At 46.1% G+C, this 24,655-nt stretch overlaps 1 protein-coding gene across 1 annotated transcript in view; it reads right to left on the reverse strand.

Moving 5' to 3' along the window:
• The window catches only part of MTMR9 (myotubularin related protein 9), a 56,878-nt gene that overhangs the window by 10,881 nt on the left and 21,342 nt on the right, over window positions 1-24,655 (reverse strand). The window contains exons 4-7 of the mRNA XM_082252089.1: window positions 22,960-23,133; window positions 13,517-13,734; window positions 3,615-3,776; window positions 1,366-1,507 (exon numbers count right to left, since the gene is read on the reverse strand). Of these exons, the coding sequence (XP_082108215.1) occupies window positions 1,366-1,507; window positions 3,615-3,776; window positions 13,517-13,734; window positions 22,960-23,133 (696 nt within the window). The remainder of the gene's footprint in view (window positions 1-1,365; window positions 1,508-3,614; window positions 3,777-13,516; window positions 13,735-22,959; window positions 23,134-24,655) is intronic.

Raw genomic sequence — 24,655 nt, forward strand, 5'->3', positions numbered from 1 at the left:
TAAATACTCCTTCCAAACCGAAAAGGTCCATCTTCTCCCATTAATACCCCCTCCAAATCAAGGTCCATCTTCTCCCATTGATACCCCCTCCAAAACGAGGAAGTCCATTTACTCCCATTAATACCCCCTCCAAATGAAGGAGGTCCATCTCTCCCTATGGTATCAAAGAGGTCCATGCCTTCAATAAATAACCCCCAAAACAAGGAAGTTCATCTCCTCCCATTTTTACACCCTCCAAATCAAGGCGGTGCATCTCCTACTACAAATATCGCTCCTCCCAATCAAGAAGGTCCATCTCCTCCCATAAATACTCCCTCCAAACCAAAAAGGTCCATCTTCTCCCATTAATACCCCCTCCAAATGAAGGAGGTCCATCTTCTCCCATTGATACCCCCTCCAAATGAAGGAGGTCCTTTGTATGAAATTTAAAGAGGTCCATCTCCTTCCGAAAATAAACCCCAAAACAAGGAAGTTCATCTCCCATTATTACACCCTCCAAATCGTGGAGGTTCATCTCCTACTACAAATACTGCTCCTCCCAATCAAGAAGGTCCATCTCCTCCCATAAATGTCCCCAAAGTCAAGAAGGTCCATCTCCTCCCATAAATAAAACCCAAAACAAGGAAGTTCATCTCCTCCCATAAATACACCCTCAAAATCTAGGAGGTCCATCTCCTACTACAAATACTGCTCCTCCTAATCAAGAATGTCCATCTCTACCCATAAATTTACCATCAAATCAAGAAGGTCCATCTCCTCCCATAAATGTCCCCTTGAACTAAGAAGGTCCATACCCTCTCATAAATACCCCCTCCAAATCACTGAGGTCCATCTCCCACTGTAAATGCAAGGAGGATCAACTCCTCCCAAAAATCCCTCCCCCCTCCCCAATCCCCACATACACAAACCAAGAAGGTCCATCTCCTCAATCAAAGTACATCTTCTCACATAAATATCCACTCATCCCCCAGATTAAACCAAACGAAAGGAGGTCCAACTTTTCCTATAATCCCCCCCCCCCTAAGTCAGGGAAGTGCCTCTCCCCTCATAAACCCTTCAAATGGAGGAGGCCCACGTCCTCCAATATCCCTCCCCCCCACCCACCCTTGTAAACCAAGGAGGTAAATCTCATTGATTTACAGTTCTTCCCATAAAACCCCACCCCCCTCAAACCAAGGAGATCCAAGGTATATCACCTCCCAAAAATACCCCCTCCTGCCAAAATGAAGGAGGCCCATCTCCTATAAATCCAACCCTTCCCAAATCAAATGGAATAATTTGTATGAAAATAGACATACTCCGAATGTTTCCCCTCCCCAAATACCGCCACATCTATATAATATCCATTCCATCTTCCCCGCTCACCTGTAACCATTCCTTCTCGATCAGGGCCTCGAAGCCACGGATGGTTCTGCATTTGGGGTCCAGGATGATCTGTGCTAAAGAAGTCACCTGTAATGTGGAATCCATGCCTTCTGACCCATGGACCAACACTGACGCCCCCTCCCTGACACAAAGAAATACAAATGTACTATTCATTTTTCAACAACATTGATCAGGGCAATTATGAAACAGTAAACCGACGAATCTGTATAGCTGTCTGGCATTAAGACTATTTCTGTTATCAATGGGGCATCTTTCGTCACTACTGAATGTACCATCGATGGAGCAAAATTACTCAGATGGATGTTTATGGCAGGGGGTTATAAATGGAGGATTCTGTCTCCTGGGATAGAACTTCATGTATAGCACCCAGCAGTTCTTTTTTTTTTTCATGGGGGTTATATCGGCCCCAGAAGATACATTACAGTTCCCTACAATAAAATCTCAATAAAAAAACCCTGAAGACGCCCTGGAGTGCTGAAGACTAGGAATCGACCGATTATCGGTGGGGCCGATTATCTGGGGCCGACATTCACTTTTTTTTGAAGTATCGGTCACAAACTTGCCGATATTGCTTAAAGTGGTTGTACCGGAGTGATGGCTACAGCTAGAGGCACCGCCCCGGTACCGTTTTTTAGAGCCGACAGTCGGCTTTCTTGTACTAACAACCGGTGCGGCTAATCAGCCACTCGGCTATTTTTACAAGCAGCGAGAGGGGATGTCCCCCCTCCCCTCCTGCCACATTCCACCCCTTCCCACCGGGAGACCCGAGTGATCAACCGGCACATCCGCCGACTGGCTGAAGACCAGAACAGAGCCGGCATTGGCTCTGATCGGGTCTCCGATGTAGTAACCCAGAAGCAATGTCATGACATCACTTCCGGTTACTGGAGCCTTAGGGTCCTTTCACACGGGCTTTCCGCCCTGCGCACTCCGTTTTGCCCAGCGGGAATCAATCCGCTGAGCAGGCGGAGGACAGGTCCCTCTCTGCTCACTGTGCAGAGACCGACCTGTCAGATCCCCACTCTCCTCTATGGGAGATCGGATGAAAACAGACCACCTGTCCGTTTTAATCCGATCCAATCCTCCAGACGGATGGAAAATAGGGTTTCCATCAGTCTGGATTTCACAGACAGGATCGGATCGGATAGCAGCGGGTGTCAGCGGACATGTCACCGCTGACATCCGCTACTCCATGGAGGTACATGGAGCGTCCCATCAGGTCCGCCTGAAAAACTGACCGGTGGACCTGATCAGAAAGCCCGTGTGAAAGGACCCTTAAAGTCGCCAGACCCCAAACCTCTCTATAAAGAGTACCTGTCACTGCCTATGACTGTCACAAGGGAAATTTATATCCCTTGTGACAATAATAACTGATAAAAAAAATATAATTACAAAAAAAAAAAAAAACACACTTTAAATGAACAGAATATCAGCAGCTAATATCAGCTAATGCCCTGAAGGGTGGCCGAAAAATCGTGATCGTTCCTGAAAAAACTATATCGGTCGATCCCTACTGAGGACAATTACATTGTCTTGCTATCAATCACTGAAGGATAAAAGTGCAGACTACAATCTAATGGTGACCGGGCTCAAGGAACTTATATACTGTATGATGGAGGAGGTCCTTAAGTGCGACAGAATTGTAAGAAAGAAAAATGTTCTATCGCTGCACACCATACAAGTCCATCCGTTACACAAGTAATCGCATCCTTAGCCCAAGCCATGTCTCCGACGCGTTTCGTCCCGGTCATGGGGATTTGTGTAATGGACAGGCCTGTATGATGTGCGGCGATGGAACATTTTTCTAGCTTACAGGTTGCATAAAGTCGACAGACTTGACCTAGCCTGCACCTCCAGCGGCATCTATCATATGTCGTTATAGAGGCCTGAGCGGGGGAACCAAAGCTTTGAGGTTCACAGAATCTTAAGAAAAAAACAGATTGGATGAAGGACCCCTACGGGGTGGTGAGGACACCAGGAAAACAAGACAATGGTGTTGATATGGGTATGTCAGTGTGAGTGGGGTCTTGTGTTTTCATAAAAGGACTGAGCCATAGCCTAACTATGAGCCGCAGCCAAGATACAAAGACTGAGAGGATGGACTTTCTACCTAACGTATTAGCTTTGCACTTTTTGTAATTTACATTTACTTTGGCTTTTGTACTTATTAGCATATAACATGTATATCAGATACCCATTCCTATCAGATGTATTTCTAATCTGCTCACCGATCGATGCACTGTGCCGCCAGGCAGGCAGTGGTTAAAATTTCCTTGATGTGGCTCAGCCAGTTAGAGGCCTCCAGTTTGCTAAGCCAGCGATCCATGTTATGTGATTGGTCATTGCTGGCCTCTACCAGTTTGATCAAACTTTCCTGCAGGATGTTAAACCTGAAACATAAAGAACAAGTATAACATACAAAAAAGATAAATACAAAAAAAAAAAAAAATTTCTTTAGGAAATCTGAGTCGCCTTTGCGCCCCAATCGAACGGCTTGTACACATTTTAAAACTGCTTTCTATGCTTTAGCAATACAAATTCCTATTTAGATTTGCATCGCTGCTGAAGAACAGTTACAACAAACAAGTAAAGTGGTAATATCTAAAATAGGGTCTTTGTATTCACTGTAAAATCCATTTCTTAAAGTTTAGGAGTTCTTAAGAGTCCACTGAGGGACACAGGAATTCAGATACAGTTGGGGTAATCTGCCCTCTACAGGACAATTGGACACTGGCAAACACAGAACTTGTAAGGCAGTCCCCAGTATAACCTCCCTTTACCTAATAAGACTGGTAAACAGTAGTAAAGGAGTCAATAAAGACACAGGGGTTCCGGACCTGTGTCTTTCAATGGACTCCAAGAAAGTGATTTTACGGTAAATTAAAAAAAAAGTCCCATTTTATTTTCTGTCCATTGGGAGACACCAGTGTTCAGATACAGTTGTGACGTTGAAAATCAATCCAACTGAGGGGTTGGCAACACAGAAAAAAACAGACCGCATTAGGAGGACTGGGGCGTGCCTGCAGCCCAGGAGATGCCTAAAGGAACCTGAGTGTGAAGAATGAATGAGGATAGGGCCCCTACTACCCTGTTTCCCCGAAAGTAAGACATCCCCCGAAAATAAGACTTACTTACAGTTTTGCTTCTTGCTGAAATATAAGGCATCCCCCTGAAAACAAGACCTCCCCGATAATAAGGCCTCCCCCAAACATAAGGTCTCCCCGATAATAAGGCCCCCCGAAGCTACCGTAACTCTGGACCGTAGTGGCGGGCGCCGCCGCGCAGCTCACTGTTGGCCGCAGCGCACTCGGAGCAGACAGGAAGTGCAAGGTCTCTTTTAATCAGAGAGCCCGCGCCGCCGCCAGGACAAGCTGCCGCCTGCTGCTCGCTCTGCCCTGACGGAGTCTGGCAGACTCACAATTAGACAGTGAGTCGTGCGGGGCAGGAGTCGGGCACATTGTGTGGACACACAGGGGTGACTGAGGTCCCAGGGGGTGGGGTGGATGTCTGGGGGGGAATCAAAATGACACCAGAGGATGTAATTTGCTGGTTTGTGATGACAACTACTACTGTACCGTATACAGGTAATACATTTACTTTTTTTTTGTTCAACAATAAATGTGCACCGTATTCTTCTTCTTGGAAAAATAAGACATCCCCTGAAAATAAGACCTAGCGCATCTTTGGGAGCAAAAATTAATATAAGACACAGTCTTATTTTCGGGGAAACAGGGTAGATAAGGGAACCTACCAAAACGACAAATGGAAGAACACAGGATCAATCTGATGTTCTAGACCAAGATGGAGAAGGTCTCTGCCAGAGAGAAATGACCTCACAAGGAAAGGAAAAATGAAGAACACAGGATCAATCTGATTTTCCAGACCAAGATGGAGAAGGTCTCTGTCAGAGGGAAATGACCTCACAAGGAAAGGAAAAATGAAGAACACAGGATCAATCTGAAGTTCTAGACCAAGATGGAGACGGTCTCTGCCAGAGAGAAATGACCTCACAAGGAAAGGAAAAATGAAGAACACAGGATCAATCTGAAGTTCTAGACCAAGATGGAGAAGGTCTCTGCCACGGGGGAATGACTTCACAAGGAAGAGAAAACTGAAGATCAATCTGATGTTCTAGACCAGTGGTCTCCAAACTGCGGCCCGGGGGCCAGATCTGGCCCTCCGCTTGCCTTTATCTTGCCCTTGGGGCACTATTCCACCAACTGAAACCAGTGATGGGGCAGCGTTCCCCCTACTGGGATGTGAGAAGGTGGAAGCGCTTACACACCCATATTCATTTCTCATACTGACACCATCAATGGGGCACTGTTGTTCAAAATAAGACCAGTGATTAGGCACTGATGCTGGGGCATTTTCTACTCCCAATGCCACAGTCCAGCCCTCCTAACACCTGATAGACAGTAAACTGGCCCCATGCTTAGAAAGTTTGGAGACCCCCGTTCTAGACCAAGATGGATATGGTCTCTGCCAGAGCGGAATGATCTCACAAGGAAGGGAAAAACAAAGAACACAAGGTAAATTTGATGTTCTAGACCACCGGTGTCAAACTGGCCCTCCAGCTGTTGCGGAACCAAAAGTCCCATGAGGCATTGCAAGGCTGGCAGTTATAAGCATGACTCCCACAGGAAGAGGCACGATTGGATTTGTAGTTCCGCAAAAGCTGGAGGGTCGCCAGTTTGACACCCCTGTTGTAGACCAAAATGGAGAAGGTGAGACATGGGATGAGGAGACATGGGATGAGAGCAAAAAAATCCACTCCTACACCCCTATGTGGGACTGGGGCCTGCAAAGTCTTCCTAAAAGTAACCAGCTGTGGACTTAGTAAGCTCCTGATCCCCAAGGATGCACAAAGAGCCATGGAGCGATAGGCATGAGCGTTAACCCAAAGGGAAGGAGAGGGGAAGAGATCGGATAGACCTTCCACAGCCAAGTAGGGATGGTCAATCCACTGGAGAAGAAGTCCTAAGAAGTTCTTTAAACCTAATCTGTCCACAGAAGACATCACATGGAGCAGGAACCTAGGGTGGGCTGACATTCCAAGGATAAACAGGGCCTTCTAGCGATGATCTACACACATCACAAAGGATCTGGGGTGCACTTAGGAACCCATACCTTTTCTTTCAGTAAAACTTGTTAGACTTTAAGGCAATGTTCTTGAGAAGGACACCACAGATCATCAAGTGGAGTCCAAGTAGTTTTTATTGAAGCATGATCACCTAACAAAGATGCAACGTTTTGGAGCCACGCAAGATCCCTTTGTTAGGCATGTGATCCACAAACTTCTCTGTCTCAGGTGGGCTCCTATTCCTTTTCGGAGGGTAAGGTACTGGAACCAATAGATGGTTTCTGAGTCCATAGTAGGAAATTTAAGCAAAGCGGAGTTCCCTGTTGTGGAGGGAGCTATTTGTTTCCAGGGATCAGGTAGTAGTCCCAAGGCTGGAGGTACTCCATGAACGAGAGGAAGAGACTACCCAAGTTGCTACAGAGAGATAGCCACGTGCCTGATCTGAACCCAAATCTGAAACCTCAAGAAGAGGAGCTGAGGAGAGCTAGGAGGTATAGTGCCCCAATCAATGGTGTTAGTGGGAGGAATAGTGCCCTATCGTTAGGGTCAGTGTAAGGACTATTGCTCCATTTTTGGTGTCATTAAAATGAATAGTGGCCCATCACTGGTGTGAGTGGGAGAAACCGTGCCCCATGGTCGGTGTCAGTGGGAGGAATAGTGCCCCATCACCGGTGTCAGTGAGAGGAATAGTGTCCCATCACCGGTGTCAGTGAGAGGAATAGTGCCCCATCATTGGTGTCAGTGGGAGGAATAGTGCCCCATCACCGGTGTCAGTGAGAGGAATAGTGCCCCATCACCGGTGTCAGTGAGAGGAATAGTGCCCCAATCACTGGTGTAAGTGGGAGGAAAAGTGCCCCATGGTTGGTGTCAGTGGGAGGAATAGTGCCCCATGGTTGGTGTCAGTGGGAGGAATAGTGCTCCATGGTTGGTGTCAGTGGGAGGAATAGTGCCCCATCACTGGTGTCATTGAGAGGAATAGTGCCCCAATCACTGGTGTAAGTGGGAGGAATAGTGCCCCATGGTTGGTGTCAGTGGGAGGAATAGTGCCTCATGGTTGGTGTCAGTGGGAGGAATAGTGCCCCATGGTTGGTGTCAGTGAGAGGAATAGTGCCCCATCACTGGTGTCAGTGAGAGGAATAGTGCTCCATCACGTGTCAGTGAGAGGAATAATGCCCCATCACTGGTGTCAGTGAGAGGAATAGTGCCCCATCACTGGTGTCAGTGAGAGGAATAGTGCCCCATCACTGGTGTCAGTGAGAGGAATAGTGCCCCATCACTGGTGTCAGTGAGAGGAATAGTGCCCCATCACTGGTGTCAGTGAGAGGAATAGTGCCCCAAGGGCAAGATAAAGGCAAGCAAAGGGCCGCATCTGGCCCACTGGCCACAGTTTAACCACTTTAAGACCAAGCCTATTTTTGACACTTGGTGTTAACAAGCTAAAATCAGATTTTTTTTGCTAGAAAACTACTTAGAAGCCCCAAACATTATATATTTTTTAGCAGAGACCTTAGAGAATAAAATGGAGATCGTTGCAATATTTTTTATCACACCGTATTTGCCCAAACACAATTTTTTTGGAAAAACAGTAAAGTTAGCCCAATTTTTTTGCATAATGTCAAAGATGTTACGCTTAGCAAATAGATACCCAACATGTCATGCTTCAAAATTGCACACGCTCGCGGAATGGCGACAAACTTTGGTGCTTAAAAATCCCATAGGCGACATTTTAAAAATGTCTACAGGTTACCAGGTTAGAGTTACAGAGGTGGTCTAGGGCTCAAATTATTGCTCTCACTCCAACGATCGCGGAGATACCTCATATGTGTGGTTTGAACACCGTTTACATATGTAAACCACTTTATCCAAAACAGCAAAAAAAAAAAAAAGGGATTTTTGACTTACCGTAAAATCCACGTCTACAGCAGAGAGGGCTGGAATGAACCATTCTGCCCACCTTAGAATGTCAGCTACCTCCAGAGCCGCTACGACACTTCTTGTGCCCTCTTGGTGATTGACATATGCCACGGCTGTGGCATTGTCCGATTGAATACGCACTGGACAACCCTGAATACGATCCATTCAAAGAGCCAGACACAGTCTGATCACACGACAATCAAGACATTGATTGGGAGTCTGGACTCTTCTAGCGTCCAGATCCCCTGAGCAGAATGCTTACAGAGGATGCCTCCCCAGCCAGACAGGCTGGCATCCGTGGTGACTACTGTCCAATACAAGGGGGGGGGGGGGGGGATTTTCCCAGCCGATGCGCCCGGCGCAGGGATGCCACCACTGTTCGAATGGACTCAGTTTTGAACTTCTGTACCCACACAAAACAGTTTAGCGCCTTGAGGTCCAGGATTGGATGCACTTTGCACTGTGAACAGGTTTGAGTAAAAACCCTGAAAACTTTTGAGTGCCGGGTCACACTTGTGCGATGCGGGAAGGCTGTGAATTTGCGGCCTGTTCCCGCATCGCAAACGCACATCTGGCAGTTCACACTGCCATATGCAATACGCTGGGGGTGCCAATGAAATGTTAACGACACCCCCAGTTTGATCGCATATCGCGGTGCGGATCTGACAGTACGCACAGGATCGGATCGCACAAGTGTGAACCACTGCGAGATCCGATCCCGATGCGATCTGAAGTGTATGGCTGAATTCGCACTGCACATCCGATTGCATGTAATGAAGGAGCAGTGCGCTCCGATATTCCATGCGATAGCCGCACGCGCGGAAGTGTGAACCGGCACTCAAGGTCAGAACCGGGACAATCACCCCTTGAAGGAACAGGTCTTGTACCACCCCAAACAGGCTCTGTAAGCTTTCTGGGGACAGGTGTAAGTTGGAAGGAAAAATCCTTTCTGGGGAACCAGAGCAAAACTCTATTTTGTAGCCAGACCGAATGACTTTGTGGACCCACTTGTCTTGCACCGGGAAGTCCATGGGTCCGAAAAAAGCAGCGAAGACGTCCCCCCCACCCCCGATACAGGTGAGGGCGCACCTTCACGGGTCTGGAGAAGCCAGATCTTGGCTTGCCAGACCAGGTTCATTTGGATCCTCCAGAAGAGGCCCTGTAAAACTTTGAGCCCGTTTCAGTCGACCCGGGGGATGAAAAAACTTCTTATGAGCTGAGAAGGAAGGCCCATACCTACGATGAGGTTCCTTGTCCTTAGTAGCCTGCGTAACAAAAGTACTGTTCCCCCCTGTGAGACCTTTAACGAGGTCATCCAGGGTAGCTCCAAACATGGGATCTCTTTGAAAAGAAAGATCAGTCAAAGCGTTTTTTGAAGTCTGATCCGCAGACCAGCACTTGAGCCAAAAGACACGCCGAAGGACCTCTGCCAAAACAGAGAGGTGAGCTATCAGGGAAGCCGCATCCAAAGAGGCATCACAGATAAACTTCAGCCTGGTATGGTCTGCCAGCTCGGAAAGGCAGGGGGGAGCTGTTCCCCCTCCAGGTCAAGGTGCAGGAGCTTAACCCACTCGGTCAGAGTTTGCGACACTAGGGCAATGTTGAATACCGGCCTTATTACTGAACCAGCCAGAGTGTACATAGTGCGGGCCACAGCCTCCACCTTCTGGTCAGCCGGGTCCTTAAAGACCAGGGACTCTTCAACCGGGATCCTGGTTGCCTTGTTTAATCTGGAAACCGGAGGGTCCACCACCGGTGGCACAGTCCACTACTTATGAAGGTACTCCTTATAGGAACAAAGCCTAGTAAATCGCTTAGGGACCCAACGGGGACGCTTTGGTCGTCCCCACTCTTTAGAAACAATCCTGTCAAAATAGGCAGGGAAAGGAAACACCTTTGCCGCTTTGGATGGCTTGTGAGGGCCAAAGGGCACCTGCGCTTCTGTCACAGCTTCAGCTGCGTCCTCCATCTTCAGGGTCTCACGCAGAGATACAATCAGTGCATCCACCAACGCCTTTTCGTGTGTAGTCGCAGATGTGGAGGAATCATCCTATCAAAGGACTCCAGGTGCGTGGTTGCAGACCCAGCAGGGGGATCCACGTCTGTGGTAGCCAAATCAGATTCAGGATGTGATGAGACAGATGAGGCAGGGAAAGGCAGGGGTGCTTTTTGCTAGCCGGTCGTCCGCAGACCACCTCCACCCGGGACACAAGGGACTCCAGGACCGCCGTCAGTGCATGAATTGATGGATGGTTGGGACCCGGAGGGCCCCGCAGCCACAGAGAGGGGATCAGGTGGGGAAACGTGCTCCAAAAACTCCATGATTCACCTGGGGGTACCACACAAAAAGTGTAAAACACTGCTAAGGGACAACCCCCACAGCACTGGCAGCACCACCCAGTCGCCAGGCACAAAGCATCAAGCAATCCACAGCAGAAAGGGAGAGGACCCCACTAGACTCACCACCCACAGAAACAGGCACCTGCAGACACCAGGGGAATCTGCACCAAACGTGCGGTGATCAGAAGTGACATGATCCAGGAGTCAGCCCCAGGGGATGAGGAGGGGCTCCCACAGCCGAAATCGCCACCCACAGGGCTCCACTGTCATGGCCGCTGCTTTTTCCAATGGCAAACCACAACAAAATGGCCGCTGGACTACACAAATATGGCCACTGTTTATATAAACACACAGGCTACAACAAAATGGCGGCATCACAAGGCTTATAGGGAACCAGGAGGGAGACCAGGCCTCAAGGACAGATCCAGGCAATATGGGGGGCCCTGGCAGGAGCCCCCACCAGATACAACCCCTCACAGCACAGTCAATCATCCAGCCACTGGCGGCGCCCCCTCCCCCCGGCCCCCATAGCCAGTTAGTGCCCTGCCCCCATGTCAGGAAAGTGGCCAGACCACCCAAATAGCCCCAGTGTGTGTGGGGGGGGGGGCAGGATAAGGGACTTGGCAAGGGGGGGACCTGGGGGTCCGACTGTCCAAAGGAGGGGCCCACATCCACCCCGAAACCTTCCAGGGGGAGACAGCTACTCACCATACCAGGAACCAGGCGGGCACCGCTCCAGACAAAACCCCTCTCCATCGACATGGGGTGGCTGTTGGCCAGGAGGAACGCTGAGACTCGGGCCGAGACCCGGTCATATGCGATCTTGCAAGATGTTTAACTTGCAGGCCAGCCCCCGAGCAATGGGGCTATGTCGTGGCCGACCTAGTGTGGAGCTGAGGTGTAGCAAGAATTATTTTCTGCCTAGTGTCCTACTCCTGTAGGGGGCAGTATAACCCAATGGTTATGAATATCAGGAGCTGTGTCCGTCAATGAACGAAAGAGAAATAAAATTCCACTTTCCACAAAACTAAACCTAGAAAAAATGATTCTTAAAAATACTTTTAAATTTACAGATAAAAATTTCATTTATAAAAAAGAAAGAGCAGCATTGCTGTCATGTCTGATTGAGCAATGACAGGAAGGAAGACGCTCTGATTGTAATCTCCAGTTCTAGGAAGGTTTAGATACCTCGGGTGAAATTACGTTAAAGCGTACGCTACCCTTGAAGTGGAATTTAAAAATAAAAAGGAAAAATAATGCCCCCCCCCCCCCCCTCCGGAGCTGTAAGGCATGTAAAAGTATACACAGCATGTTGGCACACTATAGCCGACTTACCTGCCAAGTAATCCCCCTCTAGCGATGAGGTGTCAGTGCTCTCGGCTGTCAAAAATGCTTCCATCTTCTCCCGGTCTTCCTTCCAGGTTTCAAACTCTACAGCCGCTTGATTGGCTGAGCTGCAATGATGTCATTCCAGAGGGGGAGTCGCATCATCATGGCATGGAGCAGTACCGTAAATGTAAGCTGGTCGGCCGCACATATGAAACACTTATCGTAGGGATGCACCGATATATCGGCTGCTAAAAAATATCAGCCATAGGAAAAAAAAAAAAAAAGGTGTCGCTAATGGCATGCTGTCATAGACTTCAACGCAAAGCCCCGTCTCGCAGACAACAATGCAAAGCCCCGTCCCGTAGACTACAATGCAAAGCTCCGTCCCACAGACTTCAGAACACAAAAAAAAAAAAATCGCTTCTTATAGACTTCAACGCAAAATCGCGCCCCATAGACTGCAACACAAAGCAGCCTCCCATAGACTTTAACACAAACCAGCGTCCTATAGACTGCAATGCAAAATCGCATCCCATAGACTACAAAGCAAAATCACGTCCCATAGACTTCAACACAAAGCCGCGTCCTATAGGCTGCAACGCAAAATCGTGTCCCATAGACTTCAAAGCAAAATCACGTCCCATACACTTCAAAGCAAAATCGCGTCCCATAGACATCAAAGCAAAAATCACGTCCTATAGAGTTCAAAGCAAAATCGCGTCCCATAGAGTTCAACACAAAGCCATGTCCTATAGACTGCAACGCAAAATCGCGTCCCATAGAGTTCAACACAAAGCCATGTCCTATAGACTGCAACGCAAAATCGCATCCCATAGACTGCAACGCAAAACCCCAGCCCCACTATTAAAATGTAAAACATTTTTTTTTTTAAACTGTCCGTTTCGGGTTTCGGCCAAGTGCATCCTGAATGTTCGGTGCACCACTACTTTATTGTAAAATAAAAATCACACATCCAGCATTAAGTGGAAGGGATCTGTAGAACAAAGCCAACGCATTATGTGCTTATTTAGTGCTTACCACAAGTCAGCTATGAAACGAAACACGTCGGTGGGGTTCCGTTCTACACATCCCCTTCACTTCATTGCTGGATATGTGATTTTTAGGTGCTTTAGATGTGCGGTTGACAGGATTTTTTTTAGATCTGGTTTGGAGTGGACAGTTTTAGTCTCTTCTTCTAACTTGCAAGTTACAGGATGATGCATCTTCGCAAGATGGGCCTGTAGTCACCGCTACTACACCCCCTTCACTTTGAGCGACAGCAGCTCCTGCACGTCCCCTCCTACTGTAGGAGAAGGCAAGGTCTCCTGGGACCCGCGTCCTCCGCTCCCGGGATCAGGAGTTTGCTAGATCCACAGAGGGACAATCAGGGAGGCCATACACATATATACTGTGTATTGGAGCTCAATAATGATAAAAGGGGCCATGAGGCTCAACTGAACCTACCTTTCAATGGATTTGTGGATTCTCCTCCATTGCGGGTAGTACGCTTCTTGCTCGAAGCCGCCCCCCCGGGCTCTGGCTTGCTGGGCCACATTCAGAGTGCGGGTGTCGATGATGTAGCCACGCTTCCCGGGTCTTAACGTGGCGTTTATAAGCTTTTCGTCTTCCTTGCAGCGCCTATTGTTGGTTCCTGTGAGAGGCTGACTGCTGCGCATCATCACCTGGAGAGGAGACCATCCGCAAATGGTTTAAAGCTGAACTCCAGCCTTAATCCCCCCCCACTTCTAGCACATCCTCCCCTGTGCGGAAAACCATTAACTTACATTTTAAGAAAACGTAAATCTTCCCAATATAACCCCTAAAATCTGCAGCAGCTACCTTCAGCCCACCTTCATTTCCTGTCAGAAGAACACCAATCATCATCAATCCCTTCTCCTTTTAGCTTTCTCTTCAATAAACCAATTTTGCTTTTCGCCATGTGTAGGTGTGATCTTAAGGGCTAGCATCTGTCATCGTACTATCGTTCCTGAGCTTTAAATTAAAAAAAACACATCCCAGGCAACCATTTAGACCCCATGCATGCTCCTCCCTACTGTCCAATAGCAGCTGCAGACTTTATCTATGCAATCTGCTGATCAGTTACTTGATTATTAGAGTGATCAGCAGATTGCACACCTAAAGTCTACAGCAACCAGTGACTAGCAGGAAATCGCATGCATGTCTAAATGGATACCTGAGAAATGTTTTTTTTTTTTTATGTAAGGCTTGAGGCAGGGGTTTATGATGTTTTAAGGAGTCTGCCGGCCTGCCCCTCCCCTAGGCTCAATCTTCCTACAGAGCAAAAATCGTCAGAAAGACCCAGTATGAAAAGATTTGGCATGTTGATTGTGGGGGTGCATTCTCCTCCCTACTGCCAACTGGGTGCTGCAGACTTTATCTATGCAATATGCTGATCAGTTACTTGATTATTAGAGTGATCAGCAGATTGCACACTGTCAGGGTTATTGGGGTGATTAAATAATAGAAAAAAAAATGGATTTAAAAAGCCATATATATTCCATCTTATGCATATAGATTTTGAACAGTGCAGCTTCCATCTTGTTTGAAGGTGAATGGAAGTTCATATATGTTCTTTTGCAAAATGTCTGTTACAAGAGAGTCTAGAATTTCAACAGAGATGTGTGTATTTCTCTTAAATCGTAAATAAGTGGTACATGGACATCTCATCAGATAAGACATAATGATAGTGCCAGTCTGTCTGTAAGTATTGCAACAATGGACAATAGCCCAGTGTATGCATCAGACATTTAACTATATAAATGTTAAAGATACCTTATATTATGTATAAGGACTTATGTGTCTTAAAACTAAATTACCTCACTTCATGTAAGTTTGTGTTTAAGTTTTTAAGGTAATATAAATCCTACAAGCCAGACACTATGTCTGACAGTAATGGCAGAATCCGAATAATTAATGGACTTTCACTAGCCAAGAGGTCAAAGGTTATCTTTAATAGTGGGCTATTGTATGTTCTAAATACTGAATCTAAAATGCAATACAATGTTGCCTCCTTTGGAGATGCTACTAAATGCAGTCTCGGGGTAACTTAGTATTTTCCAATAAAAATATAACCTTTATAAATGGCTTACCAGATCCAATAATTGCCAAGATGAGTGATGGAGATATAGATGGACATTTATGTATGTACTGAGAGTATAAGTTTATATGTTGCTTTTATGGTTAATCTTGAATATAAAGGAATTATCATATAGTTTTATTATCCAAAATATTGGGCATGATTAAAGAGGTGTGACTATGACCTCACCAGTTAATGGATAGAATGTCCCAACCAATGGGGATAATGTTCATCTCTCTGGGTTTAACTTATGGTAATTTTAATAGTCCTTTGTTCAATACCATATAAAAAGGAGAACCCAGATGTGAGACAACACACTACTGACAACACCCATTACACCTACAACATACACACTACTACATCCATCTATATACTCATCTAAACAGAGTCCATCTTACTCCATCACTTATCTGAAACTTGGAGGGAAGCCACCATTTTAAGAAGGCATCCATCTTAAGGACTCTGGTAACGACCATTTGAAGCTAGCAGCCATCTTAAGTGTGGTAAATATACCTTGCTGTGTTTATTTGCTATTATTCAATATTGTTTATTTCCTTTCTTATATGTTTTATATTGCATATTTAAGGGTAATAAGATTACAATCCCAGCCGTATAAACCATAGTAGATTTTTCTCTAAAAAGCTGATTTTTGTTTTTATACATTTTTATTAATATCAGATTCAGCGCATTATTGCGATTTCAGTCTCTCGTTTTGCATAGCCTATTCACGCTCCATCTGCAGTGGAGTGACTGTCGGCAGTGCAATTCGCAAACAATTGTGGTCTGTTTATGTAGAACACTTACCTATGGTTTATGCTATACCTGGAGAAAAGGTAATCTTGCTTTCATTTTGTTTTATTTTTGCTTTCATCATTGAGCTAAACATCACATTGCATTCATCTTTTTAAGTTTGTATTTTATGGATAGTTATCTTTTTGTGTCATTTCCAGTTTTATCATTTATTGTGAATACATGTCTTGTGAATAAATATTTTTATATATTCCATACTGTAGACTGTACTCACTAAGATTGGTATATGCTTTTAAAAAGAAATTAATCAATTAAAACGAACTTGTTACATATTGATTTGTGGAAAGAAGTTGAGATTCTCCTACCTCACAGATCTTTGCTTATTAACATAAATAGACACTGTTATATTCAAAGCAGTATAAATATTGTGACAACACCTAAAGTCTGCAGCAAACAGTGACTAGCAGGAAAGCTCATGCACGTCTAAATGGATGCCTGAGAAATGTTTTTTATATAATGCTTGAGGCAAGGGGCTGTGATGTTTACAGGAGCCTGCAAGCCAGCCCGTCCACCAAGCTCAATCTTCCTACGGAGCAAAGACCAGCAGAAAGGCTGAGTATGCAAAGAGTTGGTATATTAATTGAAGGGGGGGGGGTGAATTCTCCTCCCTACTGCCCACTGGGTGCTGCACACTTTAGCTGTGCAATTTTCTGATCAGTTCCCCGATTAACAGAGTGATCAGCAGATTGCACACCTGAAGTCTGCAGCACCCAGAGACTAGCAGAAGTTTCCCTCTGATTGCGTCACCGGAATGACGCCCGGAACAAGGATGGAACGCTGGTCGGATGTGAATGATGAGACGCAAGCTTCTGGTTGCCGTGACTACATGTTTCGCGCGCATGCACTTTATCAAGTCACGGCAACAGGCAACCAGAAGCTATTTAAAGCCCAAGAAGGGGGCGGGATCGAGGCAAGACAAACATGAGACAAAAAGTAAAAAAACACAAAAAAAATATGGAAAAATGGAAGGGAATAGGGAGTCCCACAGCAGCCCTAGAGGTACACTGGCTACATTACAATATGTATAATGTAATACAATAACATAAATCCTGCCCCCTTCTCGAGCTTTAAATAGCTTCTGGTTGCCTGTTGCCGTGACTTGATAAAGCGCATGCGCGCGAAACATGCAGTCACGGCAACCAGAAGCTTGCGTCTCATCATTCACATCCGACCAGCGCTCCATCCTTGTTCCGGGCGTCACTTCCGGCGACGCAATCAGGGGGAAACTTCCGGCTACAGCGTTAGACCCGGCATTCAGTCTGTGTAGTGGCCGGACACAGTACTTGAACGGCCATTACCATTGGCATCAGCTTTTCCGGACCTCCCGGACCCCACCTTTCTTCACCATCTTTGTGTCTGGGTCACCCGCTCTGCGGCGCCAGTATTTGGATTCCCACAGCACCCGAGAGTGACACCAAAGACTCGTTTGGTTCATTTGGTTGTTTTAATTTTTAGGACACTTCTTTACTAACATTCCTTGTCCATGGTTTGATTCAAGTGACATGACAATTTTCTACATCATAGCGCGCTATCCCTTTTTCCAACTATTCCTACACTCCATGACCTTAATCTGCTTCTTCTTGAGCCTCTCCTTTGTTGCCTTGGCAGTATGTTTTGGGTAATTTTAATGATGGAAGACCCATCCATGACCCATCTTCAGTGTTCTGGCTGAGGGAAGAAGGTTCTCATCCAAGATTTTACAATACATGGTCCCATCCATTGGCCCTTCAATGCAGAAAAGTTGGCCTGTACCTTTAGCAGAGAAACAGCCCCAAAGCATAGTCAGCATTGTTCATCCTCCAAACACGGCGAGTTGAGTTAATGCCAAAGAGCTCAATTTTGGTTTCATCTGACCACAGCACTTTCTCCCAATCCTTCTCTGAATCATTTAGATCAGGGTTTCTCAACCAGGGTTCCTCCTAAGGTTGCTAGGGGTTCCTTGAGAAATGGGCAACTTCTGCCTCTCAGATAAGTTTCCAATGACACCATTGTTCCTTTTAGCTATCTGTAAGGGGGTAATTCTTCCAAATGATGACCAGAGTAAGGAGCATTCTTCCCACTGACTGTCACACTAATGTGTCATGAGTTGTAGAATTTTAATTTTTAGCAGGGGTTCCCCGAGACCAGAAATTTATTTCAAGGGTTCCTCTGTGATGAAAAGGTTGATAAAGGCTGATTTAGATGTTCATATGCATGACTGTACATGTTCATTCTTAAGGAGTGGGACTCGCCATATTTGGAGGAAGAAAAATGCTGAATATGACCCCAAGAACACCATTCCTACAGTCAAGCACAGAGGTGGAAACATGATGCTTTGGGGTTGTTTCTCTGCAAAATATACCGCAGACTTTGCCGCACTGAGGGGCCAATGGATGGGGCCATGTATTGTAAAATCTTGGATGAAAACCTTCTTCCCTCCGCCAGAACACTGAAGATGGATCGTGGATGGGTCTTCCAGCATGACAAATGACCCAAAACATACCACCAAGGCAACAGAGGGGTGGCTCAAGAAGAAGCACATTAAGGTCATGGAGTGGTCTAGCCAGTCTCCAGATCGTAATCCTATAGAAAATTTATGGAGGGAAGCTGAAACTTCGAGTTGCCAAGCGACAGCCAAGAAACCTTAAGGATTTAGAGAAGATCTGTAAAGAAGAATGGACCAAAATCCCTCCTGAGATTTGCGCAAACCTGGTAACCAACTACAAGAAACGTCTTACCTCTGTGCTTGCCAACAAGGATTTCTCCACCAAGTACTAAGTCATGTTTTGCTTGGGGATCAAATAATTATTTTACTCACTGAACTGCAACTCAATTTATCACATTTGTATCGTGGTTATTTCTGGATTTTTGGTTGATCATCTGTCTCTACCATTTAAAATACACCTATGATAAAAATGATAGACCCTTCATTTCTTTGTAAGTGGGCAAACTTACAAAATCTACAGGGAATCAAATAATTATTTTCCCCACTGTATGTAGGAACTTTGAAGCATCTCAAAATGCAAGTGGAACACACCTAAAATCTCTCTATACTTGCTCATTGATATAGGTGCCAGAAGTCAGAGCTACCCCAGTAAAGTGGATTGTCTGCCTAAGTTTCGGGGGCATTTGTGCATTTCTCATTTTATATCACAGAGTTCCTCTAATGATTTCCCTTCAGCACTTACAGAGCTATTCATTTTGTTCATGTAGTATAGTCTTTGTGATTTGGTACAGTGCATCCGGAAAGTATTCACATTGCTTCACTTTTTCCACATTTTATGTTACAGCCTTATTCCAAAATGGATTAAATTTATTATTTTCCTCAAAATTCTACAAACAATCCCCCATAATGACAACGTGAAAGAAGTTTGTGTGAAATCTTTGCAAATTTATTAAACATAAAAAAAATCCCATGTACATAAGTATTCACAGTCTTTGCCATGACACTCAAAATCGAGCTCAGGTGCATCCTGTTTCCACTGATCCCCCTTGAGATGAACTTGATTGGAGTCCCCCTGTAGTAAATTCAGTTGTCTATATAAGGTCCCACAGTAAACAGTGCATGTCAGAGCACAAACCAAGCCATGAAGACCAAGGAATTGTCTGTAGACCTGCGAGACAGGATTGTATGGAGGCACAGATCTGGGGAAGGGTACAGAAAAAATGTCTGCAGCATTGAAGATCCCAATGAGCACAGTGGGCCCCATCATCCGTAAATGGAAGAAGTTTGGGACCACCAGGACTCTTCCTAGAGCGGGCCGCACGGCCAAACAAAGCGATCAGGGGAGAAGGTCTTTAGTCAAGGAGGTGACCAAGAACCAGATGGTCACTCTGACAGAGCTCCAGCATTTCTCTGTGGAGAGAGAAGAACCTTCCAGAAGAACAACCATCTCTGCAGCACTCCACCAATCAGGCCTGTATGGTAGAGTGGCCAGATGGAAGCCATTCCTCAGTAAAATGCACATGACATCCTGCCTGAAATTTTCCAAAAGGCACCTGAAGGACTCTGACCATGAGAAACAAAATTTTCTGGTCTCATGAAACAAAGATTGAAGTATTTGGCCTGAATGGCAAGCCTCATGTCTGGAGGAAACCAGGCACTGCTCATCACCTTGCCAATACCATCCCTACAGTGAAGCATGGTGGTGGCAGCATCATGCTGTGGGGATGTTTTTCAGGGGCAGAAACTGGGAGACTAGTCAGGATTGAAGGAAAGTTGAATGCAGCAATGTACAGAGACATCCTTGATGAAAACCTGCTCCAGAGCGCTCTGGACCTCAGACTGGGGCGAAGGTTCATCTTCCAACAGGAAAACGACCCTAAGCACACAGCCAAGATAACTACAGGACTACTCTGTGAAAGTCCTTGAGTGGCCTGGCCAAAGCCCAGACTTGAACCTGATTGAACATCTCTGGAGAGATCTGAAAATGGCTGTGCACTGACGCTCCCCATCCACCCTGATGAAGCTTGAGAGGTCCTGCAAAGAAGAATGGGAAAAACTGCCCAAAGTAGGTGTGCCAACCTTGTAGCACCATACTCAAAAAGCCTTGAGGCTGTGATTGGTGCCAAAAGGTGCTTCACCAAAGTATTGAGCAAAGGTTGTGAATACTTACAGTATGTACATGGGTTTTTTTTCCCTCGTTATTTTGAATAAATTTGCAAAGATTTCAAACTTCTTTAATGTTGTCATTATGGGAGATTGTTTGTAGAATTTTGAGGAAAATAATGACTTTAATCCACTTTGAAATAAGGCTGTAACATAAAATGTGGAAAAAGTGAAGCGCTGTGAATCCTTTCCGGATGCAGTATGTAGTGTCCTTTCAATACAGCTTCATTGTGCCGCGCTGGAGATTTATAAAGCGCAGAAGCCGAGAGAAGTTTGCGGTGAGTTCGGCCATTTTCCGAGAGAAGGAAATGTCCTCGGCATAGAGAACACAGTAATGCAGACAGGAGCCCGGGGCCGTGATTGATGAACTGATCTGCAGTGTGCCGAGAGCCGCTCTTCAATCAATTCATTTACTGCTCGACAGCTAAACGGCACCAGGGGAGTCTCTGAGCGATCCTGTTCCGTAATACACGGCCTTACCAAGGACGAATGTCCATCAATTACAGTCACCTGAACCATAAAACTTAAACTGCCACTACAGGATTCCCCAGTGTCCCACCTGGCCCTGGCAAAAGTGCACTGAAACATATAGAAAGCCGCACTCCACAAGACCCAGCCAAATTACAAGATGCAGCTGGGCCATATAACCGACGCGTTTCGCCCCATCATTCAGGGATTGTCATAGAGGTCATATGACTAAGCTCTGTGGGTGGGGCAAAACGCATCAGAAGGCCATGGTCTGGATGGAGCCTTAGCATGGAGCATTAGAAACTAGACATCTAACGCTTTCCTCTCCAGCCTGTCCCTGACCCGCCCCCTTCATTCATTGGCTTTCAGTTCAATCTAGAAGGGCTCAGAATCACATATAGGTGTTACCTAGGGAGGTCTGCATGCAAATACAGCCTGCCTAGGAATGCCTACTCTTCCATACTGACATCCACCCATCAAGGCATTTTGACATTTACATAACTCCTCCCACTGCTTGCATCAGGGCTTATGGCTCTTGAGAGAAGTCCACTTTTCACAGGTATTAGCTTTCTCTGCCATGTGGATGTTAATCTTCAGCGCTGGTGTCAATCACTGTGCTGCTGTTCTCAAGCATTCTATGAAAGAACACATCTGCGGCATCCTTTTAGACGTGCTGCCCGCAGACCACTGGGTGCTGCAGAGAAGAGGAAGTGCCAACAACAGCAGGGATGTGGGAGCCTATGGGTGACGTCACCAGATGTTTATCTTCATCGCTGGTATCTATCACTGTGCTGCAGTTCTCAAGCGTTCTATGAAAGAACACATCTCCGGCATCCTCTTAGACGTGCTGCCTGCAGACCACTGGGTGCTGCAGAGAGGAGGAAGTGCCAACAACAGCTGGGATGTGGGAGCCTATGGGTGACGTCACCAGATGTTAATCTTCATCGCTGGTGTCTATCACTGTGCTGCTGTTCTCGAGTGTTCTACGAAAGAACACATCTCTGGCATCCCTTTAGACCACTGGGTGCTGCAGAGAGGAGAAAGTGCCGACAACAGCTGGGATGTGGGAGCCTATGGGTGACGTCACCAATTCCACTTCTGCTGATCAGCTGCTTGACTGCAATTCTATTAAAGTGTAATCAAGCAACTCATCAGCTGATTACACAGCTTAAAAAAAAATTCCAGCCGAAGCCGAACTAGTATTAAAAATGTCCCCTCCCCTCTCCTAAAACCCATGCTGACTAACAATGTAAAAAGGATATATATTCTTACCTATTTTCAGCCCACACTGGTCCAGTCACATGAACTCCCCTGTGTCAGTCAGCGGTGGCTGCAGGGGAAACCGCTCAACAACAGCTGAGAACACCAGAATAGGTGATGTCATCCATAGGCTCACACATCCTCAGCATAGGTGTTAGGAGGAGGAAGGGGACATTTTTTGTATTACGTTTAGGCTGGAATTCTACTTTAACCACATAAGGGGGAGGGTCACCTCTCTAGCCACCCATAAAGGTGATCCCGCGGCGAATGCGCCGCTGGGACCACCCTTATGGCAGCTATCTGCTGCCATAACCCCGGTATTTAACATCAAAGTACCGACGTATATTTACAGTGGGCAGTCTGGACGTGGTTAAGTCTGCAGTGTCCAGTGACCATTAAGAATGCACATCTAAAGGGATGCCAGACATGTGTTCTTTCATATTTGTTTACACAAGCTGGCCAGTCCCTCTCAACAAACTCAAAGTTATGATCTAAGACCAGAAGAGAGACCCAATGATGACTTCACTGGGACTCTAAAGAGGCTTTTCTTGAAAACTATATATTTGATTCAAAATTTTAAATTCCATTTTAATAAAACCAACATCATAATATAAAATCATAAAAATTGAAAAAAAAAAAACAAACAAACAATTCTGAATGCGCAGTGCAATGAGGAATACTCACCATACCGTTCTTGCGATGGTAATAGCTGAGAACCGGGAATCTCCCTCCTTGCCGAAAAGCGGCTACTTTCCGTAGAGATTCATCATCGATAGATTTGGGCACGATGACGATGGAAGGGTATGATGGACACACAGAGAAATCTTTATTCACGTAGCTCAGCTGCCATTCATCGGTCTGTAAGGGAACACAAGGTTATAGTGTGATACTGCACAACCCACTTACAGTTTTCCTGAACTTTTCCAACTATGGAAGGAAAGGAATCCAAAGCCTTGGCTACTACTAACACACATGCAACGCTTCCTCAGATATTTATGGAGAACTGTGCACTACGTGAAATCGCCAGAAAATGTACACTATATAAGTATAATTGGATTTTTGACTTACCGTAAAATCCTTTTCTCTTAAGCTCATTGACAGACACAGACTTCTTGATTAATATCAGTAGGGATATACTGCCCCCTACAGGAGTAGGACACTAGGCAGGAAAAAAAGTTCTGGCCACACCTTATGGGCAGTCCCAGGGGGTATATCCTCTCTCTCCCTGCTACAGGATGTCAGTTATGTAACAAAGCAGTGTCAGAGAATTCAACCCAAACCAACTCAAAAATAGAGGGGCGGGTCCTGCGTCTGTCAATGAGCTTAAGAGAAAAGGATTTTAAGGTAAGTCAAAAATCCAACTTTCTCTGTCGCTCATTGACAGACGCAGACTTCTTGATTAATATCAGTAGGGACGTCCCAAAGCAGTGCCACAAATGAGGGGTGGGATAACAGAAATAAAAATCCAATCCAGAAGGCCCAACCGGAGCCAACCAGAAGCATCAAGGACTCATCGAACAAAAGGATGAGACCCAACTGAAAAAAACAAAAACCCCCCAAGGTAGACCAACGGTCCCCTCAAACAGCGGCCTGCAGAACCTTGCGGCCAAAAGAGGCATCCGCCGATGCCAGCACATCAACTTTATAAAATTTTGTAAAGGTATGAACCGACGACCAGGTAGCCGCCTTGCAAACCTGAAGCACCGACGCCTGATGGCGGAAGGCCCAGGAAGCACTAAGAGCCCGAGTAGAGTGCGCCTTAACAGGGAACGGAGAATTCCCGACCCTTAATAGAATAAGCCTGCACCACCGTCTGTCTGATCCATCTGGAGATAGTCGCGGCAGACGCAGGCAACCCCTTTCTAGGACCATCCGTGATCACAAAAAGTGAATCGGCCTTACGAAAAGAGTCAGTAGTAGCCAAGTATACCCTGATCGCCCGAACCACATCCAAGGAGTGTAATGCAAACTCCCGAGGATGACTGGGCTTAGGACACAGGGAAGGTAACACAATATCCTCATTCAAATGAAACTCTGAAACCACCTTAGGAAGGAAGGATGGATTCGGAGGAAGAACCACCTTATCCCTATGAACCACCAGATATGGGGAACGACAGGACAATGCGGCCAATTCCGACACCCTGCATGCAGAAGTGATAGCCACCAAGAAGGCCACCTTCTGGGATAAGGTAAGCAAGGGAATCTCCCTAATATTTTCAAAGGGAGGTTTCTGGAGAACCGACAACACCAAATTAAGATCCCAGGGTGACAAGGGCACGCGCACCGGAGGAGCCAGGTGCCGCACCCCCTGGATGAAATTCCGCACCAAAGAATGAGTATCCAGTGGCCTCTGGAAGAAGATCGCCAATGCTGAGACCTG

This window comes from Pelophylax lessonae, assembly GCF_965119305.1.
Source record: "Pelophylax lessonae genome assembly, chromosome: 3".
NCBI classification, from domain to species: Eukaryota; Metazoa; Chordata; class Amphibia; order Anura; family Ranidae; genus Pelophylax; species Pelophylax lessonae.